This window comes from Eurytemora carolleeae, unplaced genomic scaffold (assembly GCF_000591075.1).
Source record: "Eurytemora carolleeae unplaced genomic scaffold, Eaff_2.0 scaffold1467, whole genome shotgun sequence".
Taxonomy (NCBI): domain Eukaryota; kingdom Metazoa; phylum Arthropoda; class Copepoda; order Calanoida; family Temoridae; genus Eurytemora; species Eurytemora carolleeae.
Genome location: NW_019397353.1, coordinates 1,647 through 20,386, shown reverse-complemented (window position 1 = coordinate 20,386; position 18,740 = coordinate 1,647). Strand labels below are relative to the sequence as shown.

The 18,740-nt window shown below is 30.3% G+C and overlaps 1 protein-coding gene across 4 annotated transcripts; it reads left to right on the top strand.

The window, feature by feature from the left end:
* The first annotated feature begins 11,781 nt into the window (after positions 1-11,781).
* LOC111713687 (uncharacterized) lies at positions 11,782-17,732 on the top strand. Of its 4 annotated transcripts, none has more exons than XM_023488620.1 (11): positions 11,782-12,112; positions 12,346-12,452; positions 12,864-12,899; positions 13,257-13,326; positions 14,876-14,937; positions 15,339-15,422; positions 15,495-15,564; positions 15,920-15,991; positions 16,724-16,819; positions 17,274-17,322; positions 17,585-17,732. In XM_023488620.1, exons 1-11 carry the CDS (start codon positions 12,064-12,066, stop codon positions 17,640-17,642), a joined length of 753 nt encoding a protein of 250 aa, XP_023344388.1. In that variant the 5' UTR covers positions 11,782-12,063; the 3' UTR covers positions 17,643-17,732. The 4 variants fall into 4 exon arrangements, with proteins under 4 accessions (XP_023344388.1, XP_023344390.1, XP_023344391.1 ...); XM_023488623.1 differs by having other exon boundaries at positions 11,784-12,112; positions 12,359-12,452; positions 12,855-12,899; XM_023488619.1 differs by having other exon boundaries at positions 11,785-12,112; positions 12,855-12,899.
* The last annotated feature ends 1,008 nt before the right edge of the window (positions 17,733-18,740 follow it).

The window sequence follows — 18,740 nt, the reverse complement described above, 5'->3', positions numbered from 1 at the left end:
ATATTAGAAAATCAGAGTTTGTGGCAAAGACTCAATTCCTTTATATTTATTTATCACCAACTATCTATATAACTAGCTCCATTGGCTGCAACAGTAAAGAGTTTTTAAGGTCAATTCTGAATTGTCATGGACAAATCTTGAAGAGTATGGTGTAGAGCTTGAAAATAGATTACTACTTTTAAAACTTCCAGAGGGTTTTCAGAAACTTGAAAATAACATGTTTTTAACGAATATTTTTAAAAACTCCAGAGCACCTCTTCTATGTAAATATAAGGGTTGAACTTTTTCAATTTTTCTGAAAAATTGGTTCATAAAACATGTTGGATCTTCTAATTTGACCCTGTAGCCAAGGTTTGAGGGGGGGGGGAGAGGGAAGGGGGCCCTCTAGGCTATAAACCAATTCAGTAGATTATCCACAACAGATCTGCAGGCTGCCTTGAAAAGTTGAATACATTTTTAATTGATTGAATTGAATTTAATTCTGATTTTATAATCTCTATCTATGCAACCAAATGTTCTATACCTTACATATTTTAAACTATAAATTCTGTTAGATCAAATAATATATATTTGAAATATTTAAGGTTTACACCATCAGGTTGCAAAGATATAGGAAATAGAAAATTTAAGTTCGTGGCAAAGACTCGATTCCATTTTCAACGAATTTACGTGGCAGTTTGCAGTCTTTGGATCACTGTGCCCCCCCCCCCCAGCATTGTAGGGTTAAGTTCTAATTTCTATGCTTACTAGAGACCTGAAACTATAATTAAACTTGTAATATGTTGTGGTGTGTAGCCAATTTAACTCTACCAATAAATTTACTAAACCTTACAACAACTACAACAAATTAGGAAAGATTGTACCAAAAATCACAAAGGAATTCAGTGACAAAAATAATTATGGTTTCCCCTTAATAATTATTATCAAAGGGACAAATCTAGTTTCTAATTATACATCTTTGCAAACTGATGGTAAAACATTTTTGATATTTTAAACGTTTGCTATTTTATTCATTATCAGTATAGAAAATTAGAGTGAAAGGAAAGTAATTAGCTTCTAGTACATTATACAGTGCACTATTGTTTCAGTAGAAGTAAATATTTCCATTTACTATTAGCGCCGATTAAAGGATTCATATTTCTAATTGGACAATGAGATAGATAGAAAAATAGATATTACCGCCATACAATTTCTATTGGTTCAGAATAGACAACAAACACATGGCTGAACCCTGATTGGATCAGGCGCTAATGGAATCGGCAAACAAGTGTAAGTGAGCAATGATATTCTTTCAGTTTGACAATTGAATGATAAAAAATAAAAGAAATAATTGTTGTTCTTTTATTAATGTTCTTTATAATTCATAACGATCCAACAAATGAATAAACAAACAAAAAAAACATTTGTTTTAAAATTTTTAAAAATTTTTGAGAAGCCAAAACCCTCATTGTCCTCTAATTAGTGTTGTTCGTAATTAAAGAAGGTTGAAAAGTTAACATTAAGAACAATTTCTCGTTTTGAAAGTTTTCTTGAGTTTACAATTTAATATTTATCTTTAGCTGCCTTTTCTAACTTTAGAAACTTGACAACTCTTTGTCTTGAATTTTATTTCTTAAATAATATATTTTCAATGACTTAAGGCTCTAAAATCCTTCTTAGAGAGATATTAAATAGTAGGAGACATTTACATTTGCTTTATACAGTGGTTGTTAAATAGATGAATATAAAGTAATTAAAAGTCATTATGATCATGAGTTTGTGGTATAGGCCGGATACTGTAAAGTTTGAATCATAATCAAGTATTATTGAAACAAAGATTGACCTCTGAAATCAACTTAAATGAATTTTAAAATTACGTTTCTTTTATCAATTACTATAGAACATTTTGATTTATGAAAAACAATCATTATTTTACAATCTGGAGAAACGAGTTTCAGAGTCTTAAATTCTCCTTTTTTATTGTATACTCTGATAAAAATGTAGAAAAGGTGTGATGTGTTTATTGATTTTTGATCCATTTCTGAAGTTAAACTTTGTTGCAGTAATATTTGATCATAGGGTAGATTAAACTCTTAAAGCAGTAAATTGATACGACTGTGTATTTCAAGAACAAATATTGTTTTCCCTTTCCAATACGACACTCTAGCGCCTGATCCAATCAGGGTTCAGTCTAGATTGCATGGCGGTAACATCTATTTTTCTATCTAGATCATTATCCAATTAGAGATAAATCCTTATATCGGCGGTATAACAGTAAATGGAACTATTTACTTCTACTGAATCTATAGAGACGAGCGAGCTTCTTTTTTACATACAGATTTGACTCTATCGGCGGTATAACAGTAAATGGAACTATTTACTTCTACTGAATCTATAGAGACGAGCGAGCTTCTTTTTTACATACAGATTTGACTCTATCGGCGGTATAACAGTAAATGGAACTATTTACTTCTACTGAATCTATAGAGACGAGCGAGCTTCTTTTTTACATACAGATTTGACTCTATCGGCGGTATANGCTAGAAGGAGTGGGGAGGAAGCCAGGGTTACGAATCCCCCCTCCCCATCTTGTCCAATGCTTTCAGAGAGCAACATTTCTTGTTTCTTATTTCCCTTCCAAATGAATTGCCATGGAAACATTGTCATATGAAAATATTAAAGTGTCGCATTGTCTGTTCTAAAAATGTCTGGAAATTTACAGCTAAATTCATTTTTATTATTTTTGCTATCAGTAAATTGATTTAAAATAAAATTTTATTCTTGAAAAGTTAAATTTTCATAGTATTGGCATCTTAAAGGTTTGTTATGAAAATCAGAGAAAAAAGTTAACTATATAAACTATATATTTTTGAATGAAGAAACCCCTTCTTTCAAGAGTTAAAACTTAAAACCATGAATATAAAAAAACAAAATTGCAAGTCAATTTTTATAATTTTTACCATAATAGAAAGGGTTTTCCTTTTTAGAATTAACAAACTAAATTAAGTTCACACTATAAAATCAAGTGTTTTCTAAAAGATATAACTAAAACCTAAAGTTATTGCTTTACTGTTGAAATATAAGTCTATCAATTTTAAAAGGAAAATACGCAAAACTAGACGCTAAAATTGGTGCTAGAAGATAAGCCTATCATTAAAAAAAAAAACTTTGTCAAGTAGAATCAAAATCGTAATCTTGTAATAGCTCCGCCTCTTAACTTGTCAATATATTGTAAAATAATAACAATAGCTCAAAGTTATGTAGAAAGTTATTTTCTTCACTCGTTTTTTATCGACTGGAAGACACTTATGCATGCTGTGCATGTATTGTACACACAATAAACTTGATGCAGAGAGCATAGATTGTTTTTATCATTTCTTTTCAGAATATTTTCAGCTTGGGAGTTATTGCAAGTTTTATAGAAGTGCATCTGGACGTGGGGCTAATGTAAACAACCCTAGGGCTCTGTCAAGTAAGGGATAAAATAATAAACATCTCATATCAAAATATTTAGACTTTAAAAGATTCTCCTTGTTCTTAAAGGAATTGAGTTTTTGCCACAAACTCTGATTTTCTAATTCCTATATCTTTGCAACCCAATGTTGTATACCTTAGATATTTCAAACATGAGAATTCTGTTAGATCAAAGATCTGAGTTGAAAAGATCCATGGTTTACACCATAAGGTCACACAAATTTAAGGGACTAGAAAATTTGAGTTTGTGGCAAATACTCAGTTTCTTTACCATTAATTGACTATTCAGATTGATAATTTCTCTTTCTTTAGTGTTTCTTTATTGATTTGTTCATGATCTGAGCTTGCAACAGAGCTTCCGAACGGCAGCATTTTTGGTTGGTTTTAAATGCGTCTTTGATGAGAACATATTGTATTAATTATTTAAAATTTGTATAGATACATTTCATCAGTACACTGCACTGCATGAATTTTGACTTATGTAATTATATAATATAATGTACTAGGCTTTTAGGGCATTTCGCGTAAACAATTAATGTAAATAATTTTAGCTTTTAACTGTGCTCTGAAAGTCGGCCATTTTAATTCATTTCCAAATTTTAGCGGATTTTTCTTATCTAATTTTCCCAAAAAAATTCCTACCATTTTACAAGATTTTTTCTTCCAATTTTGATGTTCCATAAACCATACCATACAAACTGATGTTTCAGACAAACAAACAGACAAGCATTAATCATATGTATAGGTAAATAGATAAATATATAAATAAAACTATGTTGAGATGAGGCCCATTTTCCAGAAATGAATAAATAACTACAAATTCTAGTTTCTCGAAATAAATCCATTTTGATTTCTCGGCTTTTTGTTTCTTTATTTTACCCAGAATTGTATCTTCAATCTTTGCAATTTAATACAATAGAAAACATACAATAATCTTATATATTCAAATACAATAGAATTCATACAATAATCTTATATATTTAAATACAATAGAATTCATACAATAATCTTATATATTTAAATAAAATATAATGCATACAGTAGTCTGATATATTTAAATACAATAGAAAACATACAATAATCTTATATATTCAAATACAATAGAATTTTTACAATAATCTTATATATTTAAATACAATAGAATTCATACAATAATCTTATATATTCAAATACAATAGAATTCATACAATAATCTTATATATTTAAATAAAATATAATACAAACAGTAGTCTGATATATTTAAATACAATAGAAAACATACAATAATTTTATATATTCAAATACAATAGAATTCATACAATGATCTTATATATTTAAATAAAATATAATACATACAGTAGTCTGATATATTTAAATACAATAGAAAACATACAATAATCTTATAAATTTAAGTACAATCTAATTCATACAATAATCTTATATATATTCAAATACAGTATAATATATACAATAGTCTAATATATCTAAATACAATCTAATATATACAATAATATTATATATTTAAATACAATAGAATAAATACAATAATATTATATATTTAAATACGTTAGTGTACTCATATTTAATTATGATACTTAGCAGAATACTTCATTATACTATTATTTTCAGAAAATGTAAAACTAGAGATTTTACTTTTAAAATTTTTTTCTTCCATTTCTGAACTGAAATCTAAAATCTTGGATATTCCCTTGGAGGATAAGGTTTTGTGAAAATCTTGGATAATTTGAAGATATTTATCTGAATTCTCTTTTAAAGGGACTGTTTAAGCATAATTTGAAGATATTTATCTTAATTCTCTTTTAAAGGGACTGTAAGCATAATTTGGAGATATTTATCTTAATTCTCTTTTACAGGGACTGTAATGCATAATTTCAAGTGTCCCTCCATACACAGAGGGCAATGCCCAATTCACAACAGTACCATTAACATTTTGTACTGTTCATCGAGAAGAGAGATCTTTTGGCTTGAATTGAACATATCGAAACCCACTTAAATTCCACTAAAACATGACTTTACGCTGTGTCCAGTCTAAAGTCGAACAACCGATGCGTCAGTAAATTAATTATAGGGATAGGTTCGACATCCTTGATTAGTCTAAGGTTTAAAGGGTACCGTTGTGAATCATGAATGATCCTCTTAAATTGGAAGGTCCCTTTAAATTACGCTTACAGTCCCTTTAACTTTCCTCCAGTGTACAGAGGGACCAATAAACAGTGAAGAAGGAAGACGATTTTAGATTCAAGTAATCATGGACGATTGTCCAATATTTTAAATAGCAGCAGTTCATGCAATTGTTTATTTTAAACAGATTCCCAACAGACCCTTTTAACCTATCGAAGGAAACATAAAAAATATGTCATTTTTTTATTTTTTACAGAGATAAATTTTGTCAATTCTCTTCCTTATCTGTCCAAAACAAAACCGCAAGTAACATTTATGAAGAACCAAAACCATAATTGAAAAATTTCAATTTTCAGATTGTGTAAAAAACTTTATTACCCTAAAGTTTGTGTAAGAAACTGCAGTTTCCTAAATGTGAAATTGCAGTTTCCAACTGTTTGAATTCCTGAGAAGTGGGCAAATGCTTCTCAAGATAATACTAAAAGAAATTTTGCACTCGTTCAACATGTTCACTGAATTTGCAAAGTTTTGGCAGATTTCATTTATTGAGTTTTGCTGGTCTAATCGGTTTTGAATCTTGAAAACTTGCATACATATATGCACACATAAAATGACTATAGGACTGTAAATGGCAAAAAGATCTATTTTTATATGATTATTTCTTTCTGTTTATCCTTAGTCTCCTTATTATAGAAATATAGCATCTTTATAAAAACTTATTAAATATTGATTGCACACACTGTGAACTTGACAGGCTACATTTGTTGCATAATACGTGCTGGGTCGATCCTTTGCACTGGGTAGTCCAGACTGGACAGTACCACTGAATGTATATTATACAGTACATATGTTGTACCGGCTCTGATCATCTTTAGAGTGGGGTGCGCGATTTAAACATTTATATCGAATTGAACAAACCTAAAAATCTAAATTACTATATGTTTTTTGAGATGATAATTTTCATTGTAAGCTGTAATTTCAATGGAACTTCCATTTACAAAGTGTCAAGTCCTTCCGGTACCCTCTAACCTTGGTCTCATCATAAATAACGAAGTTATTCATATTTTTGCTTGCTGAAAAATTGAGCGCCGAGAAACTCTAATTTTTACCTAGAAAAATAAGGATATATTTTCATTATTGAAATAAGTTTTAATGGTACCGTTCTGAATCGGACACACTTGACAAATGAGTTAAATTTATGACCGCTGTCACTTTACCTTGCACAGGGATTCCAAGACAATTCGATGAAAAGTTTTCCAAATACCTACTAGGGTAATAAACAATACCTACTATACTAGGGTAATAAACAATACCTACTCTACTAGGGTAATAAACAATACCTACTAGGGTAATAAACAATACCTACTCTACTAGGGTAATAAACAATACCTACTCTACTAGGGTAATAAACAATACCTACTCTACTAGGGTAATAAACAATAACTTTAAAATTCAATGATGGTGATGAACCAAATCTCTGTAGAGTAAAAAAGCAGATGTTTATAGTTCCACATTTATTGAAAATATATTTTGGTCTGGGTCAGAGATAAGAGAGTTACAGAGATCGATTAGCAGCTAAAATATTCGATATTTTCCACAGCGTGTTCTATTGTGTACAAGTACTGTACAGTGTACACAACCAATCAGCAAACATCTATATTCAGGGATATTTTAGGATCCTTTGGATACGAAACACAAAATCTTCAAAAAAAAGTCTGAATTCCTAAATGTTATGTTTCATGTTTAAAATTTGAGTATTTCTTTAAAAGTTGTAAAACTTAACCCCTGAATGTGTATTATGTTTAACAAGTGGCCGTGAGATGGCACTCTAAAAACCTATCGTAAAAACGTAGCATGTCGTGTCAACTTAGGCCTACGTAGCCCACACCAAAGGAGATAAGCAGTCTGTGTAGTCTGTGGTCTGGGTTGACCCTTGATCGTCAGTTCTAACGATATAATAACCATCAAAATCGATGAAAAAAAAATTGTTAAAAACCACAAGAAAATAAACAAACAAATAAGATTATTTTAGAAAAAAAACTTGGGCTGTCAAATGGACATAAAGGAAACGAACTTAGATCATGAGATGGAAAAAAGATAATTTGCAAATATTCACTTTTTTAAAAATGTTTAAAGGCAAAAATTATTTTTTGTGATTGTTTCTGCCACGAAGATTAATTTATTGTTCTAAAATGTAAATATCCTAGGGCTACAAAAACAGTTGAGTTAATGAAGTAAAATCTAAAGCAAAGGCAATGTAATAACACTTTACAGCCGACACAGGCTTGAAAACTGTTTAATCTTTAAAAGCAGTCAGGAGGATATATATGTGCTTGATTGAACTATGGATTAGATATTTCAATATTTACAAGTAAAGAAAAGATGAAAGGCTCCATGAAAATTACATTTTAACAATATTCTGAAGAAAAAATATTTTTACTTTGACATATTTCAGCATCGTTAATTCTACAGTCTGCTATTTACATACATGGTTTACTTTGTACATAGATAACTATAGAAGGTACAGTCTGCTATTTACATACATGGTTTACTTTGTACATAGATAACTATAGACGGTACAGTCTGCTATTTACCTACATGGTTTACTTTGTACATAGATAATTATAGACGGTACAGTCTGCTATTTACCTACATGGTTTACTTTGTACATAGATAACTATAGACGGTACAACAGGTTATTCAGTTTTAATTTTAAAGTGAGTTATAAGCAACCCTCCATTCTAAAACAAAAAAGGGCATGCTCGATTAACGAAGGTATTCTTGAAATCTTAATCTGATCAATTTTATCATTGTATGGTTAATAAGGTTCCTTTTTCTTGCTTGAAAAATTTGAATTTTTGATAATTTTTTCATTGTTTCTAAAGCAAGTCATTTTTGCGGATATGACTATGTCAAATTGATTTTGGTTCTATTCTATGTTTTGGTCCAATTTGTCGGTCATAAAACCATTTGCAGATAACTTGAGAAATCTGACATAAACTTCAAACAAATTCTAATCAATAAATACGGAATTTTATTGTCTTAAGTATTTGACATTTTTGTTCAAAGATTTAGAATTATCGATATAGTCAACTTTTCAACACAATAATTTGTAGAAGTTTATCTCCTGTTCTAACTATATAATATGTAGAAGTTTATCTCCTGTTCTAACTAGATAATTTGTAGAAGTTTATCTCCTGTTCTAACTATATAATTTGTAGAAGTTTATCTCCTGTTCTAACTATATAATTTGTAGAAGTTTATCTCCTGTTCTAACTATATAATATGTAGAAGTTCGTCTCCTGTTCTAACTATATAATTTGTGAGACAATATATTATAAAAAAGTGCTTCATCATGTCATTATTTTACATTTACTTCCAAAAATATATTCAAAAATGATGTTTAGTATCTTTTCGTATTTTTAAAAAAAATGCTTTTTGAACTATATCAAACAAAAAATCATCTTACTCAATTCAGGTTAAACCTGAAGAATAAACCCTCTCCCCGGATTAATGTACATAAACATATTCATTGTTTATGTACATCCATTTAGTAGATATTAGATACAATATTAATGTACATAAACATATTCATTGTTTATGTACATCCATTTACTAGATATTAGATACAATATTAATGTACATAAACATATTCATTGCTTATGTTTATACATTTACTAGATATTAGATACAATATTGTTTCTGCATGTCTACAGTTACCAATTTCCTAATGTAAAAGAATAAACTATATTAACAATATATAAAATATACAAAAATATATATATATATATATATATATATTCTCATAAAGAATTAGACTTTGCACTAAGTTTCACTGACGTTTGTAAGGAGATTCAAACAAATGCGATGGGACAAAATTTAATGAATTTGAGCTACGTTGCTGAACCACCTCCTGCCGGTTCAAATATGACCACCGATATCAAGATAATGATCTAGAAAGGATTTGAATCGGTGATTCAAATTTGCAGTTCATATTCATTTTGGTCCCAGGTATCTGAGGCTAACGTGTCATGGTTCAGTGCTCGGTCCCTTTTGTACCCTGCACGGGGTCTGACTAATTCCTAACCCTATAAACTGTCAAATTGTCTAACAGCCACCTGGCAAATTGTCTACCAGACACCTGGCAAATTGTCTACCAGCCACCTGGCAAATTATCTACCAGCCACCTGGCAAATTGTCTACCAGCCACCTGGCAAATTGTCTACCAGCCACCTGGCAAATTGTCTACCAGCCACCTGGCAAATTGTCTACCAGTAACCTGGCAAATTGTCTACCAGCCACCTGGCAAATTGTCTGTCAGCCACCTGGCAAATTGTCTACCAGCCACCTGGTAAATTATCTACCAGCCACCTGGCAAATTGTCTACCAGCCACCTGGCAAATTGTCTACCAGCCACCTGGCAAATTGTCTGTCAGTCCTCTGGCAAATTATCTACCAGCCACCTGGCAAATTGTCTACCAGGCACCTGGCAAATTGTCTACCAGCCACCTGGCAAATTGTCTGTCAGCCACCTGGCAAATTATCTATCAGCCACTTGGCAAATTATAAACTAGAAAACTGTTACATGGCAAATGAAATTAATTTTTGAGACAAACTTAAATTTGTTAATACCTTTAAATTTTCCGACCTGATATTTCTACCTTTGATATTTCTAATTTAGGTTATTTTATGTAAAAGAATCTATAGTTTTAAATATCTAAGGTCTACAACATTGGGTTGCAAAGATATAGGGGTTAGAAAATTAGACTGTGTGGCAAGGACTCGATTTCTATGTAACCTACCATATGTTTTTATCTATATAATAAAACAAGACATTCGTATATATATATATGTTGCCTATAGCCGGTCAAACGGCTGGACCGTATCAAATTGGGCTGAAATTTTTTGTGGACACTCATGGGTGGCCGGGGGTGTTAAAGGCTAAAAAAATTCGACATTTTTTATTTCAAACTTTTTTTTCAACATTTTTTTTTCCACGGGCAACGCCGAGCCCTTCAGCTAGTCTATTCTTAAAATAACATTTATCTTTAGCTATTTTACCATTTTGTAATACTTACTTTTCCAGGTTGTAAAGATATAGGGATTGGAAAATTAGAGTTTGTGCCAAGTGTTCAGTTCTTTGTTTACTATATATTGAATTATAGAAAATAATGTTAACACTAAGTTAACAGTACTAATTAAATTACAGGAAAAATTGTAAATATTATATAAGCATTGATATTAGATTTCTTTTATCATTTTTCTGTTCAATTTATCTACAAAAGGTTTAATACATTTCTTTGTAACAAGGCTATCTGTGTAGATTCGTTATTTATTCAAGATGTCCGATCCTAGCATCTTTATAACTATTTATTTTTCCTGAAGTGGTTTGAAAAAGGGACTGTTGACGTACTTTTGAGTGACCTTCTTTATAAAAAGGGGAGGGGATGCCTGATTTACAGGTAATCTATAATCCTTGATCTGAGCAAAAATTACAAAGATATCTTTGTTTTTCTATCTAAAAAATCAAAAATCTTTAACTGTGGGTTTTCTATAAAAGTGACTTGCGGATTTATACAGCAGAGACCAATGAAGGAATTGTGGAGATTTTAATGTTTCAAAAAGTAATTATCGATTCTTAAATAAAGATTTAACGTGTTCTAAACCTTTTTGTGTAAACTCTACATATTGTTTTGATAAAGAGACTCACAGCTTAAGTTTATATTTACAGAGTGGCGACTCCTGTATGCCGAGTCCATTAGCGCCTGATCCAATCAGGGTTCAGTCATGTGTTTGGTGTCTATTCTGAACCAATGGAAATAGTATGGCGGTAACATATCTCTTTCTATCTATCTCATTATCCAATTAGAGTTATGAATTCTTTAATCGGCGCTATAACAGTAAATGGAAATATTTACTTCTACTGAAATATGGTGGTGTCCAATTCACAATTCAGTACCCTTTGAATTTTAAACCTTAGACTGATGAAGGATACAAGTCGGGCTACCCGGCCTTATAAATGAATTAAAAATTATAAATAAACATGATGTTAAAAAGTAAACAATTATTGTAAACTCGATGTTGCAATACATTCTTATCTTTAATTCTTATCTTCTTCTTATCTTCATCAGTGAATCATCAGCAGGTACACAACTTACATCTTTTTAATTTGATAATTTTTTTACAGTTTCATCAATAAGTACATACAGGTGTGTCTAAAGGGAGTGACAACAATACGTAAAACTTACACTTACAAGTCGAAAATCACTACATTTGATACATTTCAACCTATAACAACGTTTGGTAGAAAAAATTATAAGTTTGAAATATCAAAGGTTTACACTGTCAGGTTGGAAATATATGGAGATTGGAAAATTCGAGTTCGTGGCAAAAACTCAGTTTCTTTTTTAATGCTAAATGTAAACAGTTGATAAAATGTAAATTGACCTAAAGTAAAAGTGACGAGATGTGAATTCACTAAATGTATTAATGGACAAAATGGAAGGTTCACAAAATTCTAAAATAAAAATTACCAAATGTAAGTTCAAATTTTAGTAGTACAATTGTATGTCCTATTTTATATCCCGATCAGTAAATCTTAAAAAAATAACCTAATTAAGGAGTAAAGTTCATTGAGCATATAATGTTATGCAAAATGACAAAATTGTACTGTAATAAAATTTACTTTATACACGATATAACAAAACCCTATTTAACACATATATATATATATGGTACATTTTCATTCAGATAATGGACATTATTACCTAGGTAATGTTTTAAGGGCTATATTTATAAATCTGAGAATAATGGCAGTAGAGGCAGTAGACGTTTTATCGAATGAATTTGATAAAGCTACTTCAAAAAGTCTAACAAAGGTAATCTTTTATTTGTATATTTTTTACACGTACCTCTGACCCTTTAGTAAAAGTAAAATAAACCTGAAGTCTGACCGCGTCAACCTTGTTGCACCGGCTTGTCCTATTGAGTGTCTGCTTTACCCAATGCAATGTCCGAGCGATACAGTTACAACTACTGGGACCGGAAAGGTTGACCCGGCTCGGAAATTCAAATGTACTACGGCTGCCCGTGTTTAATCAATTGAACAAAAAATATCCCCAAATATAACTCAACTATAAATATGCTAGGGTTGGAATTTTGGTGATGCCATTTTATTTTTACTTAAAAATTTTTTTTTTAAATAGAGAGAATTTTGCATAAAAGTTAGCGTAAAAGTGAAACTTATTGCTGTTAAATTACAAGTGATAACAAACGTTAAGGATGTTAAGGATGAATGGAGTCAAGAACAACAAGCTCATTGGAGGGTATATATTAAGTATATTCTTTTAAATGAGTTTTTAGTATATGATGGAAATATTTTTTTTTAAAAGAAAAGTATTACTGTAAAGTTATAGATGTTATATTTTTGAGATTTCTTCCACATCAGATACAGGGCTAGAAGTACCGTTGTTAATCAGACATCAATTGAGGATCTTATGAAACTACAGTTACAGTCACTTCAGAAATTTAATTAAATAAAACTTGATTACTTCTCAGTATATCTATACCGCATGCTATAAAAAGAAATAATGAGAAATCTTCTTTATGGAAGGTCAACACATAATAATACAATCTTATTTAATCTTTGATCATAAATGTTTTGTTTTTTACGGTTCTTTTAGGATGCCTGTGACAAAGAACGGGCAAATAAATTCGTAAGAGATCACATTTTACCTGCACAGTTCATGAAAGGTAAATTGGAAATTTTTTCCGTGGAAAACAGTAACTGGCCAAAAGATTATAATTTTTTAATTTTATGAATTAAGAACCTTAATCCTTAATCCTTAATCCCAATTACTTAATCTGAGTATCCGATGGACATACTTTTGATTTTCTTCTTAAACCGTTCTTTCTTGGATATAGTAGAGAAAAATCAAAAACCGGTTTTTTTAATTTAGAGATTTCTGTATATAATCTTAAATGGCGCGCAAAATTTCGAATTTATTGGCTTCTTATACGCAACTCTGATTGGCTGAATTTTACACACTTTTCATGATACAAGTGCAAGATTAGGTTAGTCTCGATATTAAGAAAAAGAGAGGATCAAGCATTAATCTTAATATCCACTATTCTAAAGTTTTCAGCTCTGATGTCGTAAACCTTTAATAATCCAAACTCTGAATTCTATTTAATTAAAAAGTCTATAAAGTTTTAATTAAAATGATTCAATACATGAATTTTTAGAAATTAGAGTTTGGGTTCAGTTCGTTCAGTAATCCTTCGTATGAATTTCAATTTTTTATTTTACATTTTACATATTCTACGCTCTAAAAACTTTTAACTGCAGACAAAATCAAAAAAAATGTATTAAACTAGGCTTGTGGGCGCTTCGCGCCCATCTTCTATTTAAATTGTAAACATGTTCTTTTTGTTTTACATTTTAAAACAAAGAAGAAAAAAATTTTGCGGATTTTAAAAAAAATTCGCGGATTTTAAAGAATTTAATTTTTTTTACAAAAATAAAAACCTTTAAAACACATTTTTTTATCATTCATAAACCTTCCCTGTGGTCACATGATGTCCCACAAAAAATTTGGGCCCGATCGGTTCAGCCGTTTTGACGTTTATTGGATACAAACAAACAGACACCCAGACAGACAAGCCAAATTTATATATAGATATATACATGGTGATTGTTCATCCGTATCAAAATTCAAATCATTTTTGAATTCAGATCACAGCTATGGCATTTATTACAACTCAAAGATGCTCCTAAGCAATTGATGTTCAAAATTCTCTGTTTATGTCAAGGGATCCGTCTTAAATAAGTCAAATCTATAATTATTATGAACACACAAACCTTTGATTTTAAAAAGGGGTTAAAACTAACTTCCTATACTGTTCTGAACTTTAAAAAAAACCACCGCTCTTCCCCAAAGTAAATTTATATTTATTTCTGTTGTGAAGCGAAATTAATAAATAATCATTTCTGCAGTTTATCCACGCTTGGACGTTTAAATTTAGTTTTTGTAAAGTTAAAAACGATCAGCTTGTTTTAGAAAAACGATCATCTTGTTTTAGAAAAACGATCAGCTTGTTTTAGAAAAACGATCAGCTTGTTTTAGAAAAATTTAGAAAAACGATCAGCTTGTTTTAGAAAAAAAACGATCAGCTTGTTTTAGAAAAACGATCAGCTTGTTTTAGAAAAAAAACGATCAGCTTGTTTTAGAAAAAAAACGATCAGCTTGTTTTAGAAAAAAAACGATCAGCTTGTTTTAGAAAAACGATCAGCTTGTTTTAGAAAAAAAAACCGTGGAAAGAGTTGGCGAGAAAATGCAAAACCATGCCGCTGGATTTCATAAAGTGAGTAGATAAGAAATAAATGGAAAAAAATAATCTGAGCTGAAAACTTTAGAATGAGATATCCTTAATCCCAATTACTTAATTTGAGTATCCAACGGACACACTTTTGATTTTCTTCTTAAACCGTTCTTTCTTGGATAAAGTAGAGAAAAATCAAAAACCGGTTTTCTAAATTAGAGAGTCTCTCCCGCTTCTGTATATTAGTCTTAAATGGCGCGCAAAATTTCAAATTTATTCTTATACGCGACCTTGATTGGTTGAACTTTATACACTTTTCATGATACAAGTGCAAGATTAGGTTAGTCTCGATATCCACCATTCTAAAGTTTTCAGCTCTAAAGTTTTAATATATGTGTGCATGTAAAACATGAAAATCTGCAAAATTCTAAAATATATTTCAGGTGTTGTATCGAAAAATAAAAATGGTGGCTAAAACTGGCAAACTTTGTATGAAAAAAAGACTCGAAGACTTCTATATAACAGCGGTGAGTAACGTAAACATTAAGGGAAAACTAAAAATAAAATAGAAAACTCGAAAAAAAAATATTTTTTTTCAGAAAAAAATTCGGGCGTTCGATACAAATAAATCTGGTCCTACTTATTTCGAATCTCACTTTATTGCTAAAGGTAAGCTAAGGAAAAGGGGGAAACCTTATTAAATTTATATATTAAAGGGACTGTAGACGTAATTCTATGTGATCTTCTAATTACCCTTGTCAATCAAGAACATAACTCAATAATCATGAAACGTCGTGTCAAGTTTGCACTGCAATAGAAGAAGCTATCAGACATTTCTGACACAAGTTTGTGACATCGTAGCTTCTCTAAATTCTTGGAATAACATAAAATAAGAGAAAAACAAATTTATCTGCAATTACATATTTTAAAATCTTTTTGTTCATTCCAATATCTCTTCAATAACTGATGATGATTTGAAAAATATAGAATTTCAATCTGTTTACTTTAGTTTAACGAGTTTCAGGTAAGGATGATGGAAAGTATGTGAAGTTGATACATTTGGATGGACCTGCGAGCTCTGACTTCATGCAAACTGGTGATTATGTACTTTGATACAGTCAATTGTAAAAAGGGTTTCCAAAGTGGATTTTAGTTTATAAAAACCAAAGTTTTCTGAAAGTTCAACTAAGCATATAACAATGGTGCCCATCCCTATAACTCCATGTTAATAAATATCCTTTTAAAAGCCATCCCCATCCCTATAACTCCATGCTTTATGTCTGAAAGCACATTTCCGTTCTCTCATGGTCAGCTTTGGTGCTAGCACTTTCAAAACGTTTGTAGATTATTTTGAAGTCATGATGAGAAACAAATTCACCAGTTCAATCTGCGTATATTTAGATGGGGTTTTGAATGAGTGGCAAAGATGAAATAATTTAGCATAAAAAGGCCATAATCTTATTAAAAATTTAATTTTGACATTCCAACATTTAGTTTTAGATTTATGTTGAAAAGTCACCATTATATTCATCGTTCTTCAAAAAATATCAGATTTCAGTAACAAAATTACAAATTTCTGATTGATGGTTACAAAATTACAAATTTCTGATTGATGGTTACAAAATTACAAATTTGTTGAATTTTCAAAAAAAAAATGTTAACATTTTTCGGCGCTAAATTTTTCATAAAAACTATTTATAATCTTCCTATGAGCATGTGATGTGCCGAAAAAAACTGGTTCGATCTGTCCTGCATTTTTTTTGGATAAAAACTTATAAAACCGTTAGACAAGGTAAGTATTAGATTTTTGTGCAATATATATATTTAGGGATACATGGGAATAAGAAGTTCAGGATAACTGGGAAAGAACTTTGTTATGTTGGACCTGTTGGCCACAATTCTACTCAAACATTAGAATTACTTAGTAAGTTACTTAATTAATAATAATTGCAAAAGAACTGTTTACTCACCTTAACCCTAAACAGGCTGGGGGGGGGAAGTTGGCGGCCCCCCCCTCTAGTTTTATTGCCATAGCACTCTCATTTTTGAAACAATCACTGTGAAATTTTTGTTTTTCATAAATAGTAGTAGTAAGGATTTTTTTGTTAATTTTTTTACGCATAGGGTAGATTACGCTTGTTCTAATCGGTTTATCTTTGCAATCTTCATGATTACATATCTTTGTGAACCCTATTTCAAACTTTGATATTTTGATCTAGTAAAATTCATAGTTTGTCTATAGATACGATATCAGGTTGCTAATTTATAAGAATTGGAGTTTGAAATGAGTAATCAATTCTTATAACTTAAAGTTCAATTTTGACAAAATATTGCAAAAAATTAAACTAAACAAAAAATAATTTTGGTTTTTGTTTTAGATATTGAGAAAATCAATGAAAATTGGAAGCTAACTAGTGAAAATGAAAAGTAGGTTCCAAGAAAATTTGAATCGGGGATTTCAATACCAACTTATAGGGACTGTAGAAACATTTTTAATTAGTAAATTTTATCAAAAAAAACACAATTTGAAAAAAAAATATTTTTCCGAAAAAAAAAATTATCTCATTATTCTTTTAGCCGACATTTTGACACTGTTTGGTCGGCATTTCACTTTATAAATGGAGATTACATACGTGTCTATAACATGTATACAATCAACAGGTCAATTTAAGAACAAAAAATTGTTTAGTATATCAGAGAACATGGATCGTGCACTGGATTCTTGTTGGGAAGATATGAGCCATTAAACAAGGTGGAACTGGATGCGTGTGATGTTGACATATTGGACAATTTGGAAAAATTGTAGTATTTTTTGATAAATAAATTTAAACAATTATTGTTTTCTGTATTTTTGAGGCAACAAAACGCACTTAACATTAGAAGTATTTCTGATTTAAAGGGCTTGTGCTCGCATTTTAAAATGACCTTCATGCAAAGAATGAAATGTCCGATTTACAACGATATCTTTTACACGAATCAGTCAGGCAGGCATTGCCATCTTTGCATGGAGAAACACTTCTAATTATGTTTCAGTCCCTATGAAAAGGCAGTCACCTTTGACATGAGTTGTGAAATAATTTATCTATCTCTATGAGAAAATTTAGTTTTACAAAATTAACCACCTCCTTATTTCGAACCTCATTTATATATTATGAATAATGATCCTTAGTCTGGTAGAGATTTCCTATAATTACCACTCATTATTAGGGTAAACTAAAGATCTACAAGGTTACCCACAAAGAATGTGACTTCAGAGACGACTGTACGGAATTAGTTCAGTCTTTTTTCTTACATTTATGATTCCTTTCATATAGGTTGTAGACGTGTTCTTTTACTTTCAAATTACTAGAATACCTATTAAAGAATATTGAAGTCGAAAAGCTAAATTCAACCTTCAAATTAGCATACTTTAAGAGTTTCAGTTCCCCATTGATAAACAGGATATCCAACGCAACGATTGTGGAAAGTTTCCCGCTTAATATGTAACACATGCGCAAAAAGTCACAAAAATTATCGCCATTTTGTAAAGCTTAAGCTATATTAAAACATTATAGATAAGGTTAATTTTTTACACCAACATGTATCTTCAAATTTTTTATATATTTTTTGCAATATTATAAATGAGATTTTTTCTTTCGTTCATTTGCTTTTTATTGTGATTCTTTGTTTAATAAGATAATTCTTACGTTACTGAGTTTAGCTAAGCGATACTTGCTGTCTCCATTTATGTAAATCTAGGTTGCTATGAAAATTTGTGTCAATTTTCAAGGCTGTGCTTGACCATGAAGTGTCGCCGCTCAACAAACTTACTTTTTTTTAGGAGACATGAACATTGAACATTCTAA

What these genes read in the sequence shown, in the direction of transcription:
- LOC111713687 (XM_023488619.1), top strand. Translation starts at nt 12,064, where the DNA reads ATGGACAAAATGGAAGGTTCACAAAATTCTAAAATAAAAATTACCAAA. An exon ending in CTTCAAAAAGTCTAACAAAG is followed by an intron (nt 12,453 to 12,854) that starts GTAATCTTTTAT and finishes ACAAACGTTAAG; the next exon opens with GATGTTAAGGATGAATGGAG. An exon ending in CTAACTAGTGAAAATGAAAA is followed by an intron (nt 17,323 to 17,584) that starts GTAGGTTCCAAG and finishes AAAATTGTTTAG; the next exon opens with TATATCAGAGAACATGGATC.